At 37.1% G+C, this 22,811-nt stretch overlaps 2 protein-coding genes across 2 annotated transcripts; one reads left to right on the top strand and one right to left on the bottom strand.

Moving 5' to 3' along the window:
- The first annotated feature begins 213 nt into the window (after positions 1-213).
- Positions 214-12,234, top strand: LOC121245025 (ABC transporter D family member 2, chloroplastic). The gene is made up of 9 exons (XM_041143300.1): positions 214-890; positions 1,002-1,069; positions 1,787-2,113; positions 2,200-2,364; positions 8,521-8,749; positions 9,957-10,189; positions 10,285-10,579; positions 11,008-11,279; positions 11,846-12,234. Exons 1-9 carry the CDS (start codon positions 434-436, stop codon positions 12,011-12,013), a joined length of 2,214 nt encoding a protein of 737 aa, XP_040999234.1. The 5' UTR covers positions 214-433; the 3' UTR covers positions 12,014-12,234.
- A 1,441-nt stretch (positions 12,235-13,675) lies between these two features.
- On the bottom strand, positions 13,676-22,507 carry LOC121245024 (CTP synthase-like). The gene is made up of 23 exons (XM_041143299.1): positions 22,110-22,507; positions 21,942-21,992; positions 21,713-21,847; positions 21,059-21,138; positions 20,681-20,767; positions 20,528-20,578; positions 20,324-20,441; positions 20,185-20,241; positions 20,029-20,093; positions 19,790-19,873; positions 19,662-19,712; positions 19,515-19,577; positions 19,360-19,403; positions 19,115-19,184; positions 18,963-19,025; positions 17,407-17,496; positions 15,921-15,959; positions 15,610-15,837; positions 15,423-15,508; positions 15,143-15,191; positions 14,955-15,035; positions 14,722-14,815; positions 13,676-14,339 (listed from the first exon to the last, which is right to left on the bottom strand). The coding sequence occupies exons 3-23, from the start codon at positions 21,828-21,830 to the stop codon at positions 14,137-14,139; spliced, it is 1,821 nt and encodes a 606-aa protein (XP_040999233.1). The 5' UTR covers positions 21,831-21,847; positions 21,942-21,992; positions 22,110-22,507; the 3' UTR covers positions 13,676-14,136.
- Positions 22,508-22,811: the final 304 nt, after the last annotated feature.

Genomic DNA, 22,811 nt, shown 5'->3' with positions numbered 1-22,811 from the left:
TATTAAAAATATTTTATCTCGTATCATTTGAATTATGTATCCAAATAAGATAGGGCGGATAAGATTTTTATTTTTATATATATATTTTTTTATTTTGAACTTTTCTTTCCATTTTTAACGAATTGAAAGGGTAGACCGATTGAGAGGTTGGCGTGGCGTTTTCTGGATCGACCAAAAAGAATTTCTTCCCATCATCGCAGTAGAAGATAATTGATCTCACGTATGTGTCTCTTCATCTCTTGGAATAACAAGGAGGGGAATGAAAATGGAACCACAACCACCCTCAAACATCTCCCGAACGAGGCTAAGACGGCATCCTTTATATCTCCGATGATTTGTTTCGAAACCGAGGAGGTCAATGCATAGCGCCAACAACGACAGAAACTGTCCAAAATAGTAACTTCCCACATACAGAGCAATACCCAGAATAGTAATGGAAGTCGTACGGACACATGTGCACAGTCTTTCCATCTGCAATACCTACAAATACCACTATCAGCTATCCTGTCCTGTAAAAGCTCACGTCTGCTTTCTCTCTAAGCATTCTTCAATCATGCCCACTCTTGTTGCTACCTATGTTAGGCCTCGCCGGAGGAGGAGGAGGAGGATGACGAGCATTGTCGCCAGCACCAAATCCTCACCCCCTGACTCTCCCTCAACTTCAACTTCAGCTTCGAACCCAGATGAGAAGGATGTGAAAAGGGGTGACCCCGATGCGCAGACTACGCTTTTGGGGAGATTGTGGAAGGTGGCAGCCCCATATTGGTATTCTGACGACAAAGTCCAAGCTAGATGGCAGCTGGCCGCTGTCTTTGCTCTCACTTTAGGAACTACCGGAATCAGTGTCGGATTCAATTTCCTTGGCCGCGACTTCTACAATTCTCTTGCCAGTAATTTTCTTTGCCTTTTTCTCCTCTTCTGTCCCTTTCTCTTCTGCTAATTCTATCTTGTTACTCTACTACTTTAGTTTGGTAATGACAAGTTTAATGTTGCAAAAAAAGACAAGGACCAACAACAGTTCACGAAGCAACTTCTATATTACCTTGGTGCCTTTGCTGGTGGAATCCCGGTGAGCACATTTGCTCCACTTTCTGTATTAGGTATTCCTCTGCTAGCTTTATCTTCTCTTCATTCTTCCTCACACTCTCGTTTTGTGAGATAGACGAGGAAAGAGGTTCGCCTAACTTATAATTTCGCTGGCAAATAATGTCGGATTGCTCGTCAGGACATCAGATCTATGTTTTTCTTTGGTTGGCGCTTTGAGCTTTTCGAATATATTAAAAAAGGAAAATAAACAAGCTTTAAAAATAAGAACCTTGTTTTCTTAACAAAGTTGTGCTCTATATTTCTTCGTAAGAAATCTCCACTTCTTTGTTTGAACAAAGTCTGAATTTTGACTTAATAACCTTAATAGAAATATTAACTGAATAAAAGGAAAAAAACCCCTCGTACGCGGATGCTTCAGGAACTAGTTAGTTATTAAGTCCAGGCATCGTGCTGGAAAGTACTTTTGGATCATGAGAATATGAGATTTGTCCTTATTAAAGATAATTATCCATAATATACACATACAAGTATTGTCACTTGTCTTATGAAAAATGCATATGAGCATATTGTTTCCTAGGTTTCCTTCCAATTAGTAGCCACTTCTATCCATTTGGCCCAGTAGTCCGGTACTATAGGATTCATAAGCAGTATCTTGCTCTGTTGATGCTATTGTTTTCATTAATTACCATTGATAGCCAAATTTATGTGAATTGTCCCAATACTTATTGTTGCTTTGCAGTTTTTTGTTTTGAGAGATTATGCAAGAGACACTCTTGCTTTGAGATGGAGGTCTTGGATGACAAGATATTACATGGAACGCTATCTGAAGGATCAGACATTTTACAAAATCCAATCACAATCAATTATTGATAACCCAGATCAGCGGATTGTTGATGATCTTAGTTCCTTCACTGGGACGGCCCTTTCCTTCTCCTTGATACTTTTCAATGCTGCTGTAGACTTGATATCCTTTAGTAACATCTTGTATGGCATCTATCCTCCACTGTTTGTTATTCTTCTTGTATACTCGATCGGTGGAACAGCTATTAGTGTGTTTCTTGGAAAGGTAAGTACCATATTTTCTTGGACTTAAATTTTTTGAGAAAAGATACTACCAGTTCAACTGACTGGCAACTTTACTTCTAATTTCAGGGTTTGGTGACTTTAAACTTCTTGCAAGAGAAAAAAGAAGCAGATTTTCGTTATGGACTTGTTCGTGTTAGAGAAAATGCTGAATCAATTGCTTTCTATGGTGGTGAAGAAAACGAAATACAACTTCTGCTGCAGTACTTCAGAAGTGCTTTTGAAAATTTTACTGTATGGATCATTTTGGTCTTCTGCTTCTGCTGTTACACTTCATATTTTTAACTACATTATGGTCATTTGCTTTTGCTCTGAAAACTGCTTGTTCTCTCACACCTTGAGCAATTTCCCGCATTTTGCTTATAGGATTTTACGACATGTATTCTTTTATGAGGTTGTGGAAGGTATCATGCTATTATTAGAATGCCAATACATAAGGGTATTTCTCTGGTCAGGTCATGATTGAAAACACCACGTATGTTAATAGTTATTATGGCAACTACAATACCCCCCGCCCGGGGGACGAAGCTTCTAGTTAATATTTATGTCCTAAGATTTGGCCATGTTTTTGTGAAACCATTAAGTTGGTATTGGTTGCCTTTCCCCTCAGCATGAGAAGATTAATTTTTGAGTCTTTGAGCTCAATGATACTAGTTGGTGTTTTCAGCCTGCAAAGGTCTTTGGGAAGAGAAACTTATATGTTCACTTCTTTAACATCCAACTTTATAGACCTTTTCAGCAAATACCACAACACCACTATTTTATATATTTTGCATATGGTTTTATATTCATTTTTGCTCAAAACTAAACAATCTCTTTTGAATTTCTAGACTTGTAGTGACTGAGAACAAGCATTGTTACCAACTTTTCACACCCATGGGACACTCAATGGATCAAAACGTCTTTGTTTTTTTTCTAGAAGTATGAATTCTTTATTTAAAGGCACAACCCAAATAGAGTATGCAAAAGAGACCTATCTAGAAGGAAAAAAGGATACAAGAAAATCATGTAAGTCATGGAAGCAGTCCAAGAGAAAAAAAGGTATTTGATTAAAAAACCTTTTGAGCTCCTTCAACATTCTTTTGTGATATTCAAAAATTTTGTTGTTTCTTTCCTTCCAAATGCACAACATGAGGTAAGTAGGAATTATCTTCCACACTGCAGTTTGTAATCTCACTATAAAATCGAAGATGATTAATAGGATCCCCATCCCCACTCCTCTTACACATACAACACCAATCAATCACAATGATTTGTTAGTTCCTTAAATCATCCATGGTGAGAATGTTCCCTAAAGAGGTCAACTAAGTAAAGTCAGCAACTTTCAAGGGAATCATTGTCCGTCAAATATTGTTTCACGGAATGGGCTATTATCTTGAGGAATAAGGATACTATGGAAAGAACAAATGTTAATCCCTCTTTTGGAAGAGGTTCACAGAATTTTTCCTTCAGCTCATCTTCTCAATCTAGTGAATACAAGAGATTAGATAATTCGTTCAGAGTATTGCTATTCTAAAGTCTCTACACTACACACTGCTTACATGATATAATTTGATTTGGAAGATAAATTTTAAAATTTAAATCTTACAAATCAAATCTTACCATTTAAGTGATGTGGATGGTGTGCTCTACACACTCGTTTGAGAATAGAATAATTCATTCACTAAAGGTATTCACCTGATCTTGAGCTGATTTGATGAAGGATTATATTCCATTGAGGTAAACTTTCTTGAAGGTCCTGTAATCACGACACAGATCGTGCCAAAATGTAGTCCTGGATCCATCTACCACCTCAAATTTGAAATTTTTGAAAACTTATACCTAATTTTCCTTATATTCTTCTATAATCCCACCCCATGAGCCCCTTGGATCTCATTCAAACAACACCCACTCCACAAGCATTCATACATAGAACCCCACTACTGCTCTCCACAGCCTCTCTCATTTTGGCAATGCCAAAGCCACTGCCCTAGTAATGCATTGTTAAAATTGAGCATATTCCGAATCCCTAGGGGAGGGGGGAGGTTAAGGATTATTGGCCCATTAGTCTTGTGAATGAGGTGTATAAGATCATCTCCAAGGTGCTTGCAAATCACCTAGGGGAGGTATTGGGGAAGATCATTACAAAACTCCGAAATGCATTTGTAAGGGGTAGGCAAATATTGGACTCTATTCTCACTGCCAATGAATCCCAAGATAATAGACTAAAAGTTAGCAATGCAGGGATCTTGTTTAAGTTGAATATGGAGAAGGCCTATGATCATGTTAATTGGGATTTCTTACTTTATTTACTTGGGAGGTGTAGATTTGGGTAAAGATGATGTTCGTGGATTAGATGGTATATAGAAAAGGCGAAGTTTTCAGTTTTGGTGAATGACAGTCCAATTGGTTTCTTTAACAGCTCCCGAGGCCTAAGATAAGGAGATCTGTTGTCCCCACTCCTTTTTGTCATTGTCATGGAGGCGCTTAGCAGAATGATAACGACTTTGGTTAATAATGGATTTGTGGCTGGATTCTCGGTTGGTGACCCCAATAGGGGTACTCTTAACATTTCTCACTTACTGTTTGTAGATGATACACTAATATATTTTGTGAGGCAGACCAAAACCAGATTCGGGCATTGAGAGCACTTCTACTCTGTTTTGAAGCGGCATCAGGTTTGAAAGTGAATTTTGACAAATCAAAACTGATGCTAGTTGGCAATGTTCATAACATCCAGCAGCTAGCTAACACTCTTGGATGTAACGTTTCCTCTCTTCCCATGGATTACCTTGGCCTTCCGTTAGGGGCTGCCTCAAGGGCTAAATCAATTTAGGATACAATGATTGAATGATAGAACGTAGATTGGCAGGTAGGAAGAGACTTTACTTGTTGAAAGGTGGCAAGATCACCTTAATCAAGAGTACCTTATCTAATTTACCAATGTACTTTCTATCTCTATTCCCAATTCTAGCAAGTGTGGCGACCCGGATCTAGAAACCTCATCCTGATTTCCTTTGGAGCAGCATGGGGGGATGACTTCAAATTCCATCTAGTTAGTTGGGACAAGGTATGGTCTCCATTATCCTCTAGAGGGCTTGGGACAAGGTATGGTCTCAATCGGACTTTGCTCGGGAAATGGTTGTGGCAAAAAAATATGGAACTGGAAGCCCTATGGAATTCGGTGATTGATTGTAAATATGGAGGTATGTGGGGGGGGGGGGGGGGTTGCACTAGAGAGATAAGTGGGGCTAATGGGGTGGGAGTTTGGAAGCATATTAGACGAGGGTGGGGGGTTTTTAATCATCTTACAAGACTCGTGTTGGGAGATGGCTCTAGAATAAAACTTTGGAGCGACCTGTGGTGTGGGAATAATGCCTTAAAGGACTTGCTCCCTTTAGTTTTCTGGGTTACATGTGAGAAAGAAGTTTCAATGGCTAATCTTATGGCGATATATGGGGATCAAGTCCAATGGAAATCAACTTCACTAGGGCGGCCCAAGATTGGGAAGTTGGTAGTTTTGAGGACTTTTTTAGGCCCTGTTTGGATAGTGAAAATGTTTCATCTTATCTTATCTCATCATTACTACTTTATCATATTTCTACACAAAATATAATAAACAATTCAATTTTTTCAAATCTCAAAATAATAATAATATTAAAAAAATAATATTCTAATAATATTTTATTCAACTTTAATCTCAACTCACTATCCAAACGGCACCTTAGTCTCTTGTATTCCATGAAACCTAGCACTCAAGGAGCTAACACATTTTGGTGGATACCTGCAGGCAAAGGTACATTCTAGGTTCACTCTTTCTAAAAGTCTCTCTCACAACTGCAGAACAATCAGTTTCCATGGAGAAGGATTTGGCAAAATAAGGCATCTCTCAAAGCGGCATTCTTTGCTTGGACAGCTTCTCTGGATAAGATTTTGATGACAGATAACTTGCGGAAATGCAGGGTGATCATAGTAGATTGGTGCTACATGTGTAAGAAAAATGGCAAGACTATGGATCATCTCTTACTGCATTGTGGGCTTGCTAGAGCGTTATGGGATTAAGTGTTTTGCAGATTAGGGCTGGCTTGGGAAATGCCTGCCACAATGGCTGCGTTGTTGGCCAGCTGGACAAACTTAGGAGGTATTCCACAAATCAAAGCTGTGTGGAAGATGGTTCCTATCTGTATTTTGTGGTGCTTGTGGTAGGAGCGAAATGATCGGATGTTCAAAGACAAGGAGCGCACAATAGAGGAACTTAGATATCTTTTTATTAGGACTATTTCAATGGGCCATAGCTATAGATTTTAATGGCCCTGATGTTCATGATTTTCTTGTTTCCATTGCTTCTTCCTAAATAGGTGTTAGCTCTTGTATACCATCTTGTGTACTTGGGCTATGTCTATTCTTATCAATACAATCGTTTACATATAAAAAAAAATATTCCGAACCCCTATGCACCCTTAGAGATCGAAGAACATATCCTGGTCCAGCTCACCATGTGATATTTTACCTCTTCCCTAAACCTCCTGAAAGGAAGTTCCGCTTCAGCTTCCTGGTGCAATTAGCCACGCTAGATGGGAGGGGAAAAAGGGATATAAAATATGTAGGCAAGTTAGAAAGAGTTCTTTTAATCAGTGTAATCCTACAACGTTTGGACAAATACATCCACTTTCAACCATCCAACCGATACTTAATCTTCGCTATAACTTCATCCCAAAATACATTTGCCTTGAAAATGGCTCCTAAAGGGAGGCCAAGATACTTCTTATGTAAGGAAGACATCTTGTATTCCAAATAAGCCACCAAACTCACCACATTGTCAACATGATCCACTAGAACTAGTTCTTGATAAGATTGATAGGCAAAACCCAAGTACATAGAACATAGACAAGAGTGACATCTAGGCATGATTGTCTAGTGATGCTAGAAACTCATTGATATTTAGGCCATCAAAATCTATTAAAACCAGCATTGGAATAAAGTGCTAAAAAGACTGTTAAAAAATAAAATTCTAAGCCTGTCCATTGACCACTCATGATTTTCAAAGCTTCTTTCATTCTTCACCATCCAAAGACCACCAAAGACAAACAAGGACCATCTTCCATGGTGTTGCAATTTGCGAATTACCGTCCAGGCCTCTCCAATTTGCTAGGAAATTAACCACTCTTCTTGGCATCACCCAAGATAATCCCACTTTAGCAAAGAAATCATTCCATAGAGTCATGGCAACCTCATAGTGAAGTAGTAAATGATCAACAATCCCCCACTCTTTTTGCACACGCAACACGAATCCATTATAATAATCTAGTGGTTCCTTAGCTTGTCTAAGGTGACTATATTCCTTAAAGAAGCTGCCAATATGAAGAAAGTTGCTCTTAGGGGTGCTTGGTCTTCCAAATACTCTTCCATGGGAATGAGTTTGTGTTGTGCATGATAAGAGACTTGTAGAACGAGCGGACGGTGAATTTCCCTTTCTTTGAAGGAAGCCAAACGATCTTATCTGCCTCTCACACCCTCACTTAATAGGCTTTCTTGGAACTAGTTCTAATTTAGCCAAATTGATCTTCAATCTAGAAACTGCTTCAAAGCATAGGAATAAAGCTCGCAAACACGAGAAGTGATTTGTGTTAGGCACACAGAACACCAAAGTATCGTTTGCATAAACATGATGAGATACATTAAGTACGCCACCACTTCCAGCCTCACAGGAAAACCTGAAATAAAAAGAGCAAAGAAGATGCTGGATCTCCTTGTCATAAGCCATGAGAGTTGCTAAAGAAACTGGAGAAAGTATCATTCACAAACACTGAGAACTGCATCATATTTCTATGGTGTGGAGTCCAAGATCACCATTTTCCCCATGGCCACACCATTTAAGTAAATATATAATGAATTCCCAGTTCACATGATCATATGCTTTCTCAATGTCCACTTTGCACAATACACCATGCTCTCTATATCTAAGCCTAATATCCAAGCAGTATTAGCAATATGAACAGAGTCTAAAATGGGATTAGCAACTAATATTGAACTTGTAATGCCTTATCATGTTGTAATACTTATGTGTTAAACTTTTTTTTCATTTAATAACACACTACCTTCTGGATAAAATCTGCTTGAGAATGCGCACTTCAATTACCATACACATATACTAGCCATATGAGCATTTTTATTATTATTAGCCATTTTCATAACATTTTCAAATTGATGGAAGCATGTCCTTAAATTTCATATCTTGATATTTCCATTGATATTGATACTTTCTAATCATAATTGATTATGACCAAACCAGTTTAATCTAATTATAATGATACTTTCTAATCAATGATTTAGTATTATTGAGATGTCCAATTACTTGCGATGATATTCATGGTCCACTTGAAAGAGTGAATTTCATTGGGTTCTTTGCAGCAATTGTTGATATCTTCTAGAAATCTAGAGTTCTTCACCAGTGGCTACCGCTACCTCATTCAAATTCTTCCTGCTGCTGTTGTTGCTCCCATGTATTTCTCAGGCAAAATTGAGTTCGGTGTCATTAATCAGTCAGTATCTGCTTTCAATCATATCCTTGGAGACTTTTCTCTCATTGTTTACCAATTTCAGGCTATTAGTGCATTTTCAGCTGTCATTGATCGACTAGGTACTGTACATTCTCCCTTTTCTCTCCTTATATAATTAATCTGTGTTATATCTCTGAGCAATTATAACTTTGTAGTTTGGATAATGGGATGAACATCCTGCACATCCTTCAATGGAATCTTCATTGTGATTTTAGGAGGTTGAAATAAAAGCTGATGAATGTCTGTTCGAAACTGCATTTGAACATAGCTTTGAAAGCAATTATTGTGGCCCCATTCAAATGCAGTTTTGATCGAAACTCTGTGAAGTTCTATGGATGGCCTCTGTTTAATTTCGAATGCATTTCGAACATGACTCTCTAGATCTGTTTGGATGGCCTCTGTTTGAGCCCTATTCAAACTTTGCTTTGAATACCTCTGGAACTCTTTGGACGACCTCCATTCAAAGCAGTATTAAAATATTGTTTATGGCTTTATTTGTTTTTTGGTAATTTCATTTATTTTAGGATTTTTTTTTCCTCACATTGCTTCCAAAATAACTTTGTTTTTGAGCTTGAATCATAAGTTTGGAAGAATTCTCTCTTTCCAACTCTTTTTATTCTTTGGAATTAACAAGAAGTCGACACCCTTATTCCTGGTATTCTTGGCAAATCAACAAGTCTGAGGAAGACTTTATGGTATTTGTGCATGAATCAACGGGTTTATTATGAGGTTGCTGTAATTTTCCTAGCATCTTTGTCCTGTACACGCTGAAATTTGAAAACATCTTCTTTGTCCTATACACTTCATGCATCAATCTCCCTGAAAGTGGATAAGATAAAAGAGTGGAGGAAACTAGAATGCATTTTTTGCTTTTCTTTAGAGTTACCATTCCTGGAAAGCAGAAGGATGTTTCCTCGGTAGTTGTTCTTATTCATTTGCCTTCCTGGATCCATGGATATCAGCTGTGGTGTAAATATTGTATCTCATTGTTTACGAGGTACCTGCAGATCTGTTTTTCCTTGACACTTTTTATAATCAATCGAGTTGTATGTATCAAGGAGATTTGAAATAACGAGAATGTTGCTTGAGTATTTTTTTGTTAGTATATACTTATTGGACATTCTGTGTATGTTCATATGGTTCTCCTTTTTATTCTATTTTGTTGTTGTTAGAAATATGCATGACTAGTGAAACTAGGCAAGGGAGTCCGTGGCGGTAGATGTGTTCAAGTTTGAACACTTATTTACCTTATGATAACAACTTTGCCTCTCCCCCAACTCGATGCAGGTGAATTTGATGACATTTTAGATAGAAGCTCTAAATTAGTTTCTGAACCCTCAGAAGAGATACAACTCGTATACCGTAGTGTTAGTTCACATGTACTGGAGTCCAATGGATCCATGCCCAAAGACGAGCATCAAAGATTACTGGATATAGAGAATTTAACCGTACAGACACCAAGTAAAGCTATACTGGTTAGAGACTTAAAATTGGTGGTCAATGAGATGGATCACTTACTGGTTAGTAAATTATTCCTTTATTTATTTGTGGATTTTTATTATGGCAAGCCTGTCGGGGCTGAAAAGTATTTACTGGTTAGTAATTTAACTAACAGGTAACAGGACCTAGCGGGAGTGGTAAGACTTCCTTGCTAAGAGCTATGGCTGGCCTTTGGAGTACTGGAAGAGGAAAAATCACATTCTATGTGAAAGATGGAGAAAATCCTCCTGATGTAAGAACTACGTCTGATATGAAAGGAGAACATGAAAGAGCCATAAATAGAAATGCTAGAGGCATATTTTTCCTCCCTCAAAGACCGTATATGGTTTTAGGAACTCTACGTCAGCAGTTGCTTTATCCAACATGGGCCGAAGATGCAATTACCAACTCCGATGGTGCTGAACCAACTGGTACATATTTAAATTATTTTCCCCACAAACTAAAATAGTTTTAAAAGGCGCTCTGCATTTACATTAATCGAAAGTGGTATGCTCAAGAATACTGCTGCTTATCACATTTGTCATTTGAAGGACAAATGGTTCAAATGGCAAATTTCTATTCTAGGAAACTTAGAAGATGTTTTGGACAAGAAAAGAGTAAATAGGCAAATATCTTTGGAAGTGGGCCATAATGTATATGAAGTCCTCCATACATAAACATACGAACAGAACTTTAAGGGCTCAGATAGAGCTGTCCTATCAACATTACCTTATCCAGTTCATCCGATGATTACATTGAGTGATGATGATATTTGGCTGCTCATTTTTTCCATGTATCAAGTTCTTATTTTTACTCAGTATATTCCGTTTGATGTCTAATTGTGATATTTATTTCATAGGTCCACTTCCTTTCCTGACACGGGTACCAAAGGAAGGACATTTGAGTGAGAACCAGATTAAGCCTACAACGGATGAGTTAATACAAGTCTTAGAGGATGTCCGCCTTGACTATATATTGTCTCGTGTCGGCAGTCTGGATTCGATGTGTGAATGGTCTAGTGTTCTTTCCCTTGGAGAGCAGCAACGCCTTGCTTTTGCACGCCTTTTGCTTTCAAAACCGAAATTGGTTCTGTTGGATGAATGTACCAGTGCGCTAGATGAAGCCAACGAGGTATCACCAACTTTTGATCTTCCTTGTATTTATTCTATAATGTAAGTTTTGTTTCTAGACTAGATTAGACTAGGGAATGCATAAAATGTGGGCATTGAAAGATGGATTGGTGCAAATTAATGTTCCTTTCCGGTCCTTCACGTTTGAATCCTGTGTACTACTGGTCAAGTGATTTCCATCCGACATGGTTCAGTAACAGTCCATCTGCTGTGGGCCCAACTACTATTTTTGGACACATCATCCTATAAAATCATATGCAGTGAGGTTTCAGAGAAGAAAGGCTTAAGAAGTTCTGAACTGGCGTCAAGTATCTCTGTTTCTCTACCCTTTATCAGATCTATCTTCTATAATGTCTCATCTTCTTCTATGATAAACTTGGTTATTTTCAACCAGAAAACAATCTCCTGTAATGACTGCTCTTAGGCTGAATCTGTTAAAGAAATTGCTACAGGTGGTTTGGGTTAACTAGAAAATTTTTCATGCAGCCAAGGGGTGGATGAGTTAAGTTGAGATGACATAATAAAATCTTTGACATGAAGTTTTACAAGTTGTGCTTCTGTTTGCAGGCTCATTTATACCAGCGGATTGGAGCAGCAGGCATCACATACATTAGCATAGGCCATCGGCGGACCCTGTTTGATCACCACAACAGGGTCTTACATATATCCACGACAGATCCCAGCGATACTCAACGTAATTGGCACCTTGATTCGATTAATCATGACACTGTATGACATATTAAAGCTGTAATTGTTGTGGACATTTATTCTCTGCCGATTGCTGCTTGGCATAAGGTGACATTCATGCTCCAAGGTGGGAAGGAGCACTCCAATTGGAATTTTTATTTCACAATGGCAATTTGATTGCTTGGTCATATACATCATGGCTTCACATAGCCACTATGTTTCAAGCTGTTCACATTTTGCTCTTTCATATTATTCTCTCTTTTCTACAATAGATGTCAACATATGACATGCTGTACTTTTGTATTTCTGCAGCATTCATTTGGCTCACCTTAGACTAGGTGGGAACTAATCGCTCTGCTTTTGAAATCTGTAGGGGAAATGTACAGAGAACTTGCTGGAGTCCCACCTTTATGATATGGCTGAAAAAAATGGAGGTGGGGATCCAGTATTGCTTCAAGATAAAAATAAACAAAAAAAAAAAAAGAAAAAAAAAGAGATGATATTTGCAATTATAGAATGTGCAAGCACCGCACTCCTTTGAAAAAAAAGTGAATAAAGATTGGACTCACATAAAAAAAATTAATTTTTTAATAATAGATTTTACTCTTTTTCTGAAGGAGCGCGGTGATTGCACAACCTATGAACTCAAAAAAATAATAAAAATTAATGCCTGTGTTACAAAATTTGCATACGAGTGCAATGTAGATGGCAAATTATTCCAATATGTGAACTCCACCAACATTAATTACAACAGAATGGGGTTTACAAATTAGTTTTTAGGTGTAAAGGTTAAGAAATTATAGGGAATAGCAACAGTATGTTAGTGGTTGAGTTATAATTTGAAACAATAAGTTAAAATTTTTTTTTTAAAATAAATTATCTTATCCTCAAAATTTGATCGTTGTAATGATTTTTTTTTTTTTTTTTAAATGGAGTGATCAAATCTATATGGAAATGAAAATTGTAGCATAAATTTTAAATTAAGAAACTGAAGGTAATTGATAAATTCAATAGGACTTGCATTGACACATTGAAAAGAATTGATAATACAGAATATAAAATATAATTTTTCAAATCCCAAGGAGTTGGCCAAAAATGATGAAGGCCTTGGTCTTGGGGTATCATTTCCTTCGAGTTTCAATGTTCAACATCTTATGGGTGCAAACAACCCTTTGGAATCACACCTCCTGGTGAAAAACATTTAACCAGTTCCGTGTAGGAAGACTTTCAAGAATACGGTGCATGAGACCAGATTTTACTCTGCAAGAGTGGAACTAAAATGCCTTGCCTTTGAGAGTTTCCCGACATCCAAAATATATATATATATATATATATATATATATATAATTTTCCCTTATACTTATCAAAAAAATATATAATTTTCCCTTATCATTTTTTTTATTTACGTCTCTTGGAGGGCCTTTAGGATCAAGTTTAAGGTTGACATGGATTCTTGAAGTACAGCAACTCATTTTTCAACTTCTCTTTCGAAACTGGAGAAAACAAGTGGCCTTTTCCTTCACAATTATGCCTTTGACATTGATGGTTTGGTGCCTGTTTGACTTTTCATCTAACTTTCATGTGTAGATCAGGATTTTAATCCCAGCATTTCCACTAACATAAGCATAAAGAAACCTACGATTATTGTAACTGAGTTTACATTATATGACCAACAGCTCCTCCGGATAAGAATATTTGGTAAGAATGGAATGAAAACGAAGATTTGGAACTTTTTTAAAGGTAAACGAAAGAATACAACTCAACATATCACTGGCACTGTTTCTATGCTCAGTACATCTGCAGATTACAAGTCAAGATGTGTGCCATGAAGTTGAAGTTGCAAAAGGTAAAGTCTTGTGAGGAAAAAGCAGAAAGATTTGCTTTTACATTTCAAAATTCAAAGAGGTTGATATCTCTCTTTCCAAGGCCAAGAAAGTCAAGTACTAGAAAAAAAAGGGGAAACTCAGTCTAACAAAGTAGTAACTTTCAGCTTCGGGGTATACTTCTTAGAAGTACAAGGTATCATTCAAAGAAACCACCATCTTCATGCCGAAGACATGTCCCCCAAGCTATCGCATCTACCCATACTCAACGGCTGTACAGACAAACTGGACGCAGACGGCTACCAAAAAGCTCTTTGAATGAAAGCTGTGGAAGAAAAGCAATGAGGATCACCAATTTCGTTCCAAGTGCATGCCATTTCCATTGCTATACACACCATTTACTGTCCCATTGGACAACTTAATTGTGCCATCATTTTTATAGGCTCTCACTGGTGAGTGTCCATTAGCCATCCCATTAGTCACCGATTTTCTTAAAAGGCCGGGGTCATGTAGGACAGTCTCCAACTGCTGGCAAGCTGCTGCTATTAGTCCTGTAAACCAAGAAATTATGTCCGCCTATCAATATAGATCCAAATTCAGGAAGTATAGCCATTGAAATTCTGACCATTTAGAGAATCTGGCAAATGTTTACTACTCTAACTGAATCGATTGAGAAATATTTTCTTCTATATAAATAATTTTTCAAGTTGCATCTAGAACATACTCTATGTACAATGATTTCCTTTCAATGGAAAAGCTGGGAAATAATCTATGGATTGATGTATTATTAACATACAAGTACCGAGTCGTTATTTTACTGATGGTAACCAGCATGACATCAAATTATTGGTTAATTTGTACTTCTTTCACTAAGCAACTGATTCCAAGTGTGAAAAGTGCCAATGAAACAGCAAAATAAGGTCCTAGAAGTACCTAAGAACAGTGCAGAAGGTTTCCCGGGTCTTGACTTGAATTCAGGATGAAACTGAACACCAACAAAGTAGGGATGACCAGGCAACTCAACAATCTGCATTCGTTACACCAATAATATGCTCCAAATTACCAAAAGATTGATGAATTTGAAGAACTGAATATTCTTTGGTTCAACCTCATATAGCTAATATTCATAGAATCCAATATCACCTATCCTGCTGCAAAATACTTACCTCCATGCGCTGACCAGTTTCGTCTCTACCAACAAATGATAGACCAGCATTTTCAAGTTGTAATATCATATTTGGATTGACCTGTACAACAGAAATTTCAGTAACTACTCAACTCAATAGTACGTACTGCTTCTTTCATAAAGAGCAATGATATGCATGCACAGATGTGAGCCAAAGCACACATGTACCTCGTATCTATGCCGATGTCGCTCATCAACAAAACTTACATTGCCATACCTAAACATAATTTCAAATCATATTTCCAGGTTAGCCGAGCTGAGCTGAGATGCTAGATGAGTATCCACTGAATAAAATTATTACATTTTATTTCACAAGATGTTATCATAAGTTCCTATATGGAGATAAATTATCAAGTGCAAAGCATATTTATCATCGCTGTAGTATACGCCAAAGTTGTGAAGTGTGTGTGGTATATGTATGCAAGCTTAAGTTGGTCTGAGTCCTTACAACTTTGCAGAGATGCAATCAGCAACATTGAAGTAAGTCCTCCTTGATCCCAGACGCATAGTACCTCCCATATGAGTTTTTGAACCCTACTAAGTAGAACAGAAACTAGCTTAACCAGATTAAACATTGATTACTCCATAAAAAAGTTTGACATTGACTTCACTAAAACTCATGTACGATAAAATACCTCTGGCATAAATATTACACAAGGATTTGGAGTATCAGGATCAAACTCCGTGCTGTTAGCATCGTGCAAACCAAGAACAGATCGTGCAAACTCAATGACAGCAATTTGCATCCCCAAGCAAATCCCCAAGAATGGAACATTATTCTCCCGAGCATACTTTGCTGCAAGAATTTTCCCCTGCACTCCTCTATCACCAAACCCTCCTGGAACAAGAACAGCATCAGCATCCTGCAACACAATAATATTTAGAAGATCAATGGGAAAAATAACTCCATATTAAATAACATACAACCAAAAGACACTAGAATTACCTTTAAACAATCCCATGCTGCTTTATAAACATCAGGGGTCTGCAAGTAGTAGTGAATGGTAGTCAGTTTTTCAATAACATATATGATAAATAAATGTCTAAATCACCCCCTCCCTTGAGATATTGCAAACTGAGAAATACCACACTTATTGTCTGTAATGACTCTAACCCTTACTATATCATCTCTCTTTCACTGCAATGCCCCATACTGAGTGAGTATAAGTGGTGAATAGGATCCCACATTGCTTGGGAGGAGGAGTTCTTGCTCTTTATAATGATTCCAAGGGGCTCCAATTGTACCATTGACTAGTCCCTTTGGAGTATGAGCTCAAATGGGGCTTGGGCCTTCCTTGGGGTTCATTCGTAGTGAGAAATTCAGAGAGGTGCACTTCAACTGGAACGATCCCCACCCCCTTCAAAGAAAAACCTAACAGTGAAGATAGAACTCTAGCTAAGATACATCAAAATAGGTGCCTCTCATGAGCTCATTATTGTCAAAACTTTATCACTTCCAAATAACCTCAAAGCCAGATCAATATGACATCTTCAAACAACCTGAACCTACCTCCATTCCCTCAATTAACCCCAATCAAAACCCAAATAACCACACATGGAAATACTTATTTTCGTCCAAATCCCATTAACTGTCACCACAATAATCCATCAACAAATTTCACCACAAAACCATCGTATTCCATCACAGCAAGAAATTTTCAACTGTAATAGAATGTTGAGCCTATGGGAGATAGAGTTTATAACATCCCAAGGTGTTACAAATATAGGGCTGTATGCTTAATGGATTCCCCATAAATAAAATGTTTTAAAGTTATCTACATGCAAAGTTTGTATCTAAATGGATAGAAAGAATGAGGATGAATGAGAACCATAAGGGAAAAAAAGGAGATGAAATGGAACACATGCAGTGGAGAGGTTTGTATATTGGAAAAAATAACTACAAAAAGGGGAAGAAATCAGTGGAAAATGGTAGAGCGGAAGTCACTTCATATGTGCCTTCCATTTCTCTTTTCCTCTGATTGATCAAATTTAAATAGAGAGAGAGCTTGTGAAGAAAAACAATGCTCAGATTTGTGTTCTGGCGATCACAACAGTGAAATAAGCAGACTTCAAGCATAACCATCGTCAGCTTCTTCCCCACCGGCCCTTCGTTTGTCTACAAATTTCATAAACTATTTTCCAGGCATTTTCAGTGTATAAAGCATATTTTATGGTGTGACCTTTAAAATAATTTTAGGAGGGAAATCTTTTAATTTTTTGAATGGGCTTCTTTGGTACTTAATTGTGCACCACCTACCCTGAGAAGAAAGATATTCTAGTGCAGCCGGCATCCTCTAAGTTCAATTCCTAGCTTCATCCCTGAGTAAAGTGTCATTTCTAAAAGAGGTGGTCTGTGCAATATTATATCTCTGAGGGAGGGAAGGTGATTGTCTAAATAGATATTAGTAAGGCAAGTGGAAAACAGTACCAACCTCTTCAGCAGTCATGTCTTCAAGGTCACAAGCTGCAACCCATTCTAAAATAAGCTTCCGGTGGCAAGCGACAGAAGCATGCAAAAGAGCCTGCAAAAGAACCCAAATGAAAGGATCTGATCTACTAAAACCTTAAAAGCATGCTGTGTATGAGATTTGACAATGGATATTTATAGATTGCAGACAAGAACTATGATAAAAGGTTTTAAGTGTGTTTTTGAGTGGGGAGGGGCTTGAGTGGGGGGGAGGGGGGCCGGTTATCCTCCCCGTGTTCTAGTGGATAGTGCAAGCCCTCCCCACCCCAACCTTAACAGACCAAAGAATCTCCTGGCTCCTAATGTCTTAAAAATTTTTAAAAGGCATCATGATATTTACACAAGCATTATTTCTCTTTCTGTTTCAACCAGGACTCTATTGACCAATTGACTGTCTCTCCTTAGGCATTTGATTCCCTGCTGGAATCTTCCACTGCACAAACCACCATTATCATCAAAATCCTTTCTTTTTTTAGAAGTAAAAATATTATATATATATATTAATAGGAGAAACCAAGTATACTGAATGTATACAAGAAAACACTTAGCTCATACTAGAGAGCTCCTAATGACCCAAAATACATGAAGCCCGAGTTGGAATAAAACACACCTCCCCAACCCCAACCCATTATCATCAAAATCCTAATATGCAATTCATACTCTTTCTTACCGACCAGGAGTTTACATGGTATAAATTCCACTCACCACCATTTATGAGACCTTGACCATTTCTCTCATCAACCCATCTGGGTTATTAGTTGCTCCGGGAGTCAGTTTTTCAATTTAACGTGCAATTTTTGGGCAAGTCTATAACAAACACAACATCAATGCAGAATCAAGGGAACGCCCATTCAGAACAAAAAGAGCTTTTCGATTGTCAAAATAACCGTGTGAGAAAATTGGTAGGACAAAGATTAAAACGCAAATTTCTATTTCGTTTCAGTAGGTACTTCTACTTTTTCTCTCTGTCATTCAATTTTATTGGCTGAAAACTGAATGGAGGTTGCAAAGGAAGAATGAAGTGCTCCACTTGCAATCTTTTGTTTTTCAGATTTTTGTTCTTCTAATGAAATTACTAGCATACCCCTATTTTAGGTGTAAATTGCAGGATAAATTTCTCAAATTAAAAATGGGGAGTTTTTGTCATCAGGACTATGTGGTCAGTTCAAAATAATGTTGTTGGTATGCAGGGTATATATATAAATATTGCAACTCCTATGGTGATAATTTGAAGAATAATGATATAAATATAACCATTTTACAAGCCATTTTATAACCATCAAATGTGATAGTGCCACTCTTCAAATTAGAGTATCATGGGGTCATGCCATGCCGGCACACATCTAGATCATACAAATAAACAAAGTAAAAGCAGATAAATGTAAGCAAAGTTCAGTGGCATACAAAGATAAGAAAGTCAGCAAAGATAATAAAATGTAACACATATGTTACCTAGAAAAAGATAGTTATGATTATTATGAAAATTGGATTTGCATATCTCTGAACAAAAAGGCAACTCACCTTTAAAACAGAGAGGTAAGAATCTGAAAGGCCAGTGTATTTTCCAACCATGGCAATTCTAACCTGTAAAGTAGATGGCAGATAGGAACATTATTGTTGATATTAGAGAAATAAATATGTCTCAACTTAAACATGAGATGCCTTTGACCCACTGGATCATGCAACTTGTCAAAAACTATTGTCCTCGCAGTCCATTCCTTTAAATCAGGCTCCGTAGTGACACTGCAAATTATGGAAACGTCAATGGTCCACTGGAAAAACAATAGCCACTTGCAGCAGCATAAATATTATTCATACAGTCAAACCCTCTGTGTGTGTGTGTGTGTGTGTGTGAGTGAGAGAGAGAGAGAGAGAGAGAGAGAGAGAACAAAAAGGAAAAAGAGTTAGTAAGACAAACCCAAGGTTCAGCCCTTTCAGGATAGCTTCATGTGCCTTCTGATCCTGTTCAGAATATTGGGGGATGGATAATAGGCAGAAACAATCATTTTCAAGTCCATCTGTGCATTAATTGTAAACATAGATGGTTTCAAATTTGATAACAAAACTACTTACTCTTAATAACAGAGGAACATGCCATATGTTTGGAACATCATAGAGAGTGACAATGTTTTCGGCCTGTAGATAAACAAGTCAACTTTTCTTAGAAATCATGAGCACGAGTGCGCATACACATGCATATGGGTATGTATGAGATGATACCGGCACATGGCAAAATTGAGCAAGTTTTGCCTTAACATTCTCCTCAAGTGCCTGTAAAAAAAATTAGGAACTTGAGATTGTCCTTGCACAAAGTGAAAAGAGAAATAGCATAAGGGAAAGAAGGGGACCTTGGTACTCCGACAGGCTAGAATATTTGGCGTCAAGCCAAGTCCTCTAAGTCCCCGAACGCTATGCTGCGTAGGTTTTGTTTTCTACAAGTTCAAATTTGAGCACACTACTAATTAGAGCCATGGTATTTTTTGAGCATATAAGACAACAAGATGAATAGGCTATACTTCATTGCAATTCATATTCATACAATTTAGAACTAGTATGCCCCATTGAATACAAGTGTTGAATTGGATACCTGCTCACCAACGACATTGAGAACAGGGACAAGGCTGACGTGAATTAAGCAGAAATTACCAGGGCCTAATATAATAAATAGTTGGGTAAAACCAGTTTATATAAACTAAAGAGAATAAATTTACTCGCAATAATCTATAAAATAAGACGATCTTACCTACACGGTATGAAAATTGGCCAAGTGCCTCAATAAATGGCATAGATTCAATGTCTCCTGCATCAAGACAAATTTATTCAATGTTTAATAATGAAAAGGATATAGGCTGCCCTAATACACACCAAAGATGTATATGTACCTATTGTTCCGCCCAATTCGATGACACAAACATCTGCTGGACCTTCTTGTCCATCCACTGGTATTTTTGCTACACGCTCTATCCACTCTTGAATGGCATCCGTAATGTGTGGAACAACCTAGAGTAAAGCAAAAATAGAAACAAATTCATGAACCATATCATATTATCAAAAGCTTAAGAAAAAATTTGGATGTTGAAAAAGACCTGGACCGTCTTTCCAAGGTAATCTCCTTTTCTCTCCTTGTCAATAACAGACTGTTAAATATCAAATCAAAGAATTAAAGACAGAAACAGCTCTATGTCATTTCAGACATACACATCCAGACAAGACTAAAGACAGGAAAAAACTCAATATACCTGATATATTTTTCCAGTTGTAATATTGTTGTCACGGGTTAACTTGATGTCTAAAAATCTTTCATAGTTTCCAAGGTCAAGGTCCACCTTCAAAAAGAAAAGGCAGGTCATCCTTTGATTCTATAACACGAAGTATCACATCCAACCTTTTGAAACAAATCAAGTAACCAAAAATATATTTATATTCAAGGATAAAATAGATTAACACAAAAACCCAAATAAAACTAGTGAAAGTGTTGTTTAATAGAGTCAGAACCCTCTTCAGCTTGCAGTTACTCTATTTAGGAAAAGCCAAAATTTCTTGCACAAATGTTCTTTCCCACCCTATGTGAAAATGAAGGGACAGCAAAGTGACAACAATCCTTCAACTTAGTTTACCTCACCGCCATCATCTAAGACAAATACTTCCCCATGCTCAAAAGGAGACATTGTCCCCGCATCTGTGTTTAGGTAAGGATCTGCACGTACGGAACAAAATAATCATAAGGATAAACAATACAAAAACTAGTTTCAATGAATAGGCATCCAAGATGGTAAATTGAAACTATGCAGCAGGATTTGAACAAGCTAATGCAGACAATTCTAAAAGGCTAATGGAAATTATACCTCTTTATTGCACGGCTGGAAACTACACCGTCCCATGTTTCATATTTTTAGCAACACCTAATTGATTAAAAAATGCCGCCATGTCGTGTGAAAAAGTTTATCATCCCTATTAGAAAATTACCAATTTTGTTTCTGACAACAGAAAACATGCATTAAGATGAAAGATGCTCAAGTTGATCTTCCAGACAATCCACTAATTAATTACTTTATTAGTAATAAAATAAAACTAAAAAGTAAACAAACAAGAAGGTAAAAACAAACAAGAAAATCGCAATCTGTCCAATTCTTATAGTTGACTTCTAAACTATCAGAAAACCCAAGTTGTTTAAAATCTAAACGCACCAATCTCTCTAAATGAGAAAACCAACACAGAGAGAGGAGAGAGAGAGAGAGAGAGAGAGAGAAAACATAGTAACAGAAAAATACCAATCTTAATGGAAGTAACACGAAGTCCACAGGCTTTAAGGAGGAGTCCTATACTGCTAGCAGTAACCCCTTTGCCGAGACCGCTTACTACACCACCCGTCACCAAAACGTATTTCATTTTCGCTATTTTATTTCCTTCCATAAAAATCCAATTTCAGATGAAACCAAACAACCCAACATCAAAACTAACTTACAAACAAACGCAAAGCACAATTTAAAGAGCTTGTACCAGAAGCACTGGTTATAGTCGCCCACTAAGAGACCCGGTTCCTCTTTGGTCCTGATGGCATCAAAAGAATGGTTGTCACAATGTAAACGCAAACGGCAAAAGTGGATTTTTTATATTACCAATAAAAAGGTACAAGTTTGAACGGAGAGAAAAATGAGGGAAGCTAACCTTGTTCACAATGGCGGTCTTTACAAAGCTTTTGCCTTTTCTTCTTTTGCTTTCTCTACCTGGGATTTTCAATGGTGGGCTTTCTGACTCTCTCAAAAGTCTAGTCTAATCTTCGAACGGAACCAAAACCAAAAGGCAAACACAGAAAGAAAGAAAGAAGATTTGCTTTTCCCTTTATATGAAAAACATATGTAAATAAAGAAAAAAATAAAAATCCTGACCAAATGGATGTGATGATATACGTAGAAAAATAACTAGATTCCGCAAAAGGGGATTCCGGGTAAACGCAAAAGATGCCTCTTGTTTCTTCTCCCAAGCCGTGCTCTATGAAAGATTTCCTCAGTACCCACCCAGCTTTGCGCTTTGTTTCGGTTTCAGACTCTTGAGGCGGCGGGTGTCTCTTAGCTCTTTCTTTTATTCTTGCTCCCCTCTCTTTCTTTCTCTTTTTCCTTTTTTGTTTTTTTTTTTAAAAAAAGAAAATAATAAATAAATATATATATATATAGTAATTCTATAACTAGTCTACAGTATGTAAATTTTGGATTTTGTGTAATTTATTTTTTTTAAAAAAATGAAATTTATTATTAAAAAATTAAATTTAAAATTCACATAAATAAATATACGAAATTTTTATAACTTTAACTTATAAATATCATATTATATATATATATATATTATTGATTTCTTAGGGTTTCTTCTCTA

The sequence above is a fragment of the Juglans microcarpa x Juglans regia genome, chromosome 8S (genome assembly GCF_004785595.1).
Source record: "Juglans microcarpa x Juglans regia isolate MS1-56 chromosome 8S, Jm3101_v1.0, whole genome shotgun sequence".
Taxonomy (NCBI): domain Eukaryota; kingdom Viridiplantae; phylum Streptophyta; class Magnoliopsida; order Fagales; family Juglandaceae; genus Juglans; species Juglans microcarpa x Juglans regia.
The sequence above is the reverse complement of the archived record's forward strand: the minus strand, read 5'-3'. Positions and strand labels throughout refer to the sequence as shown.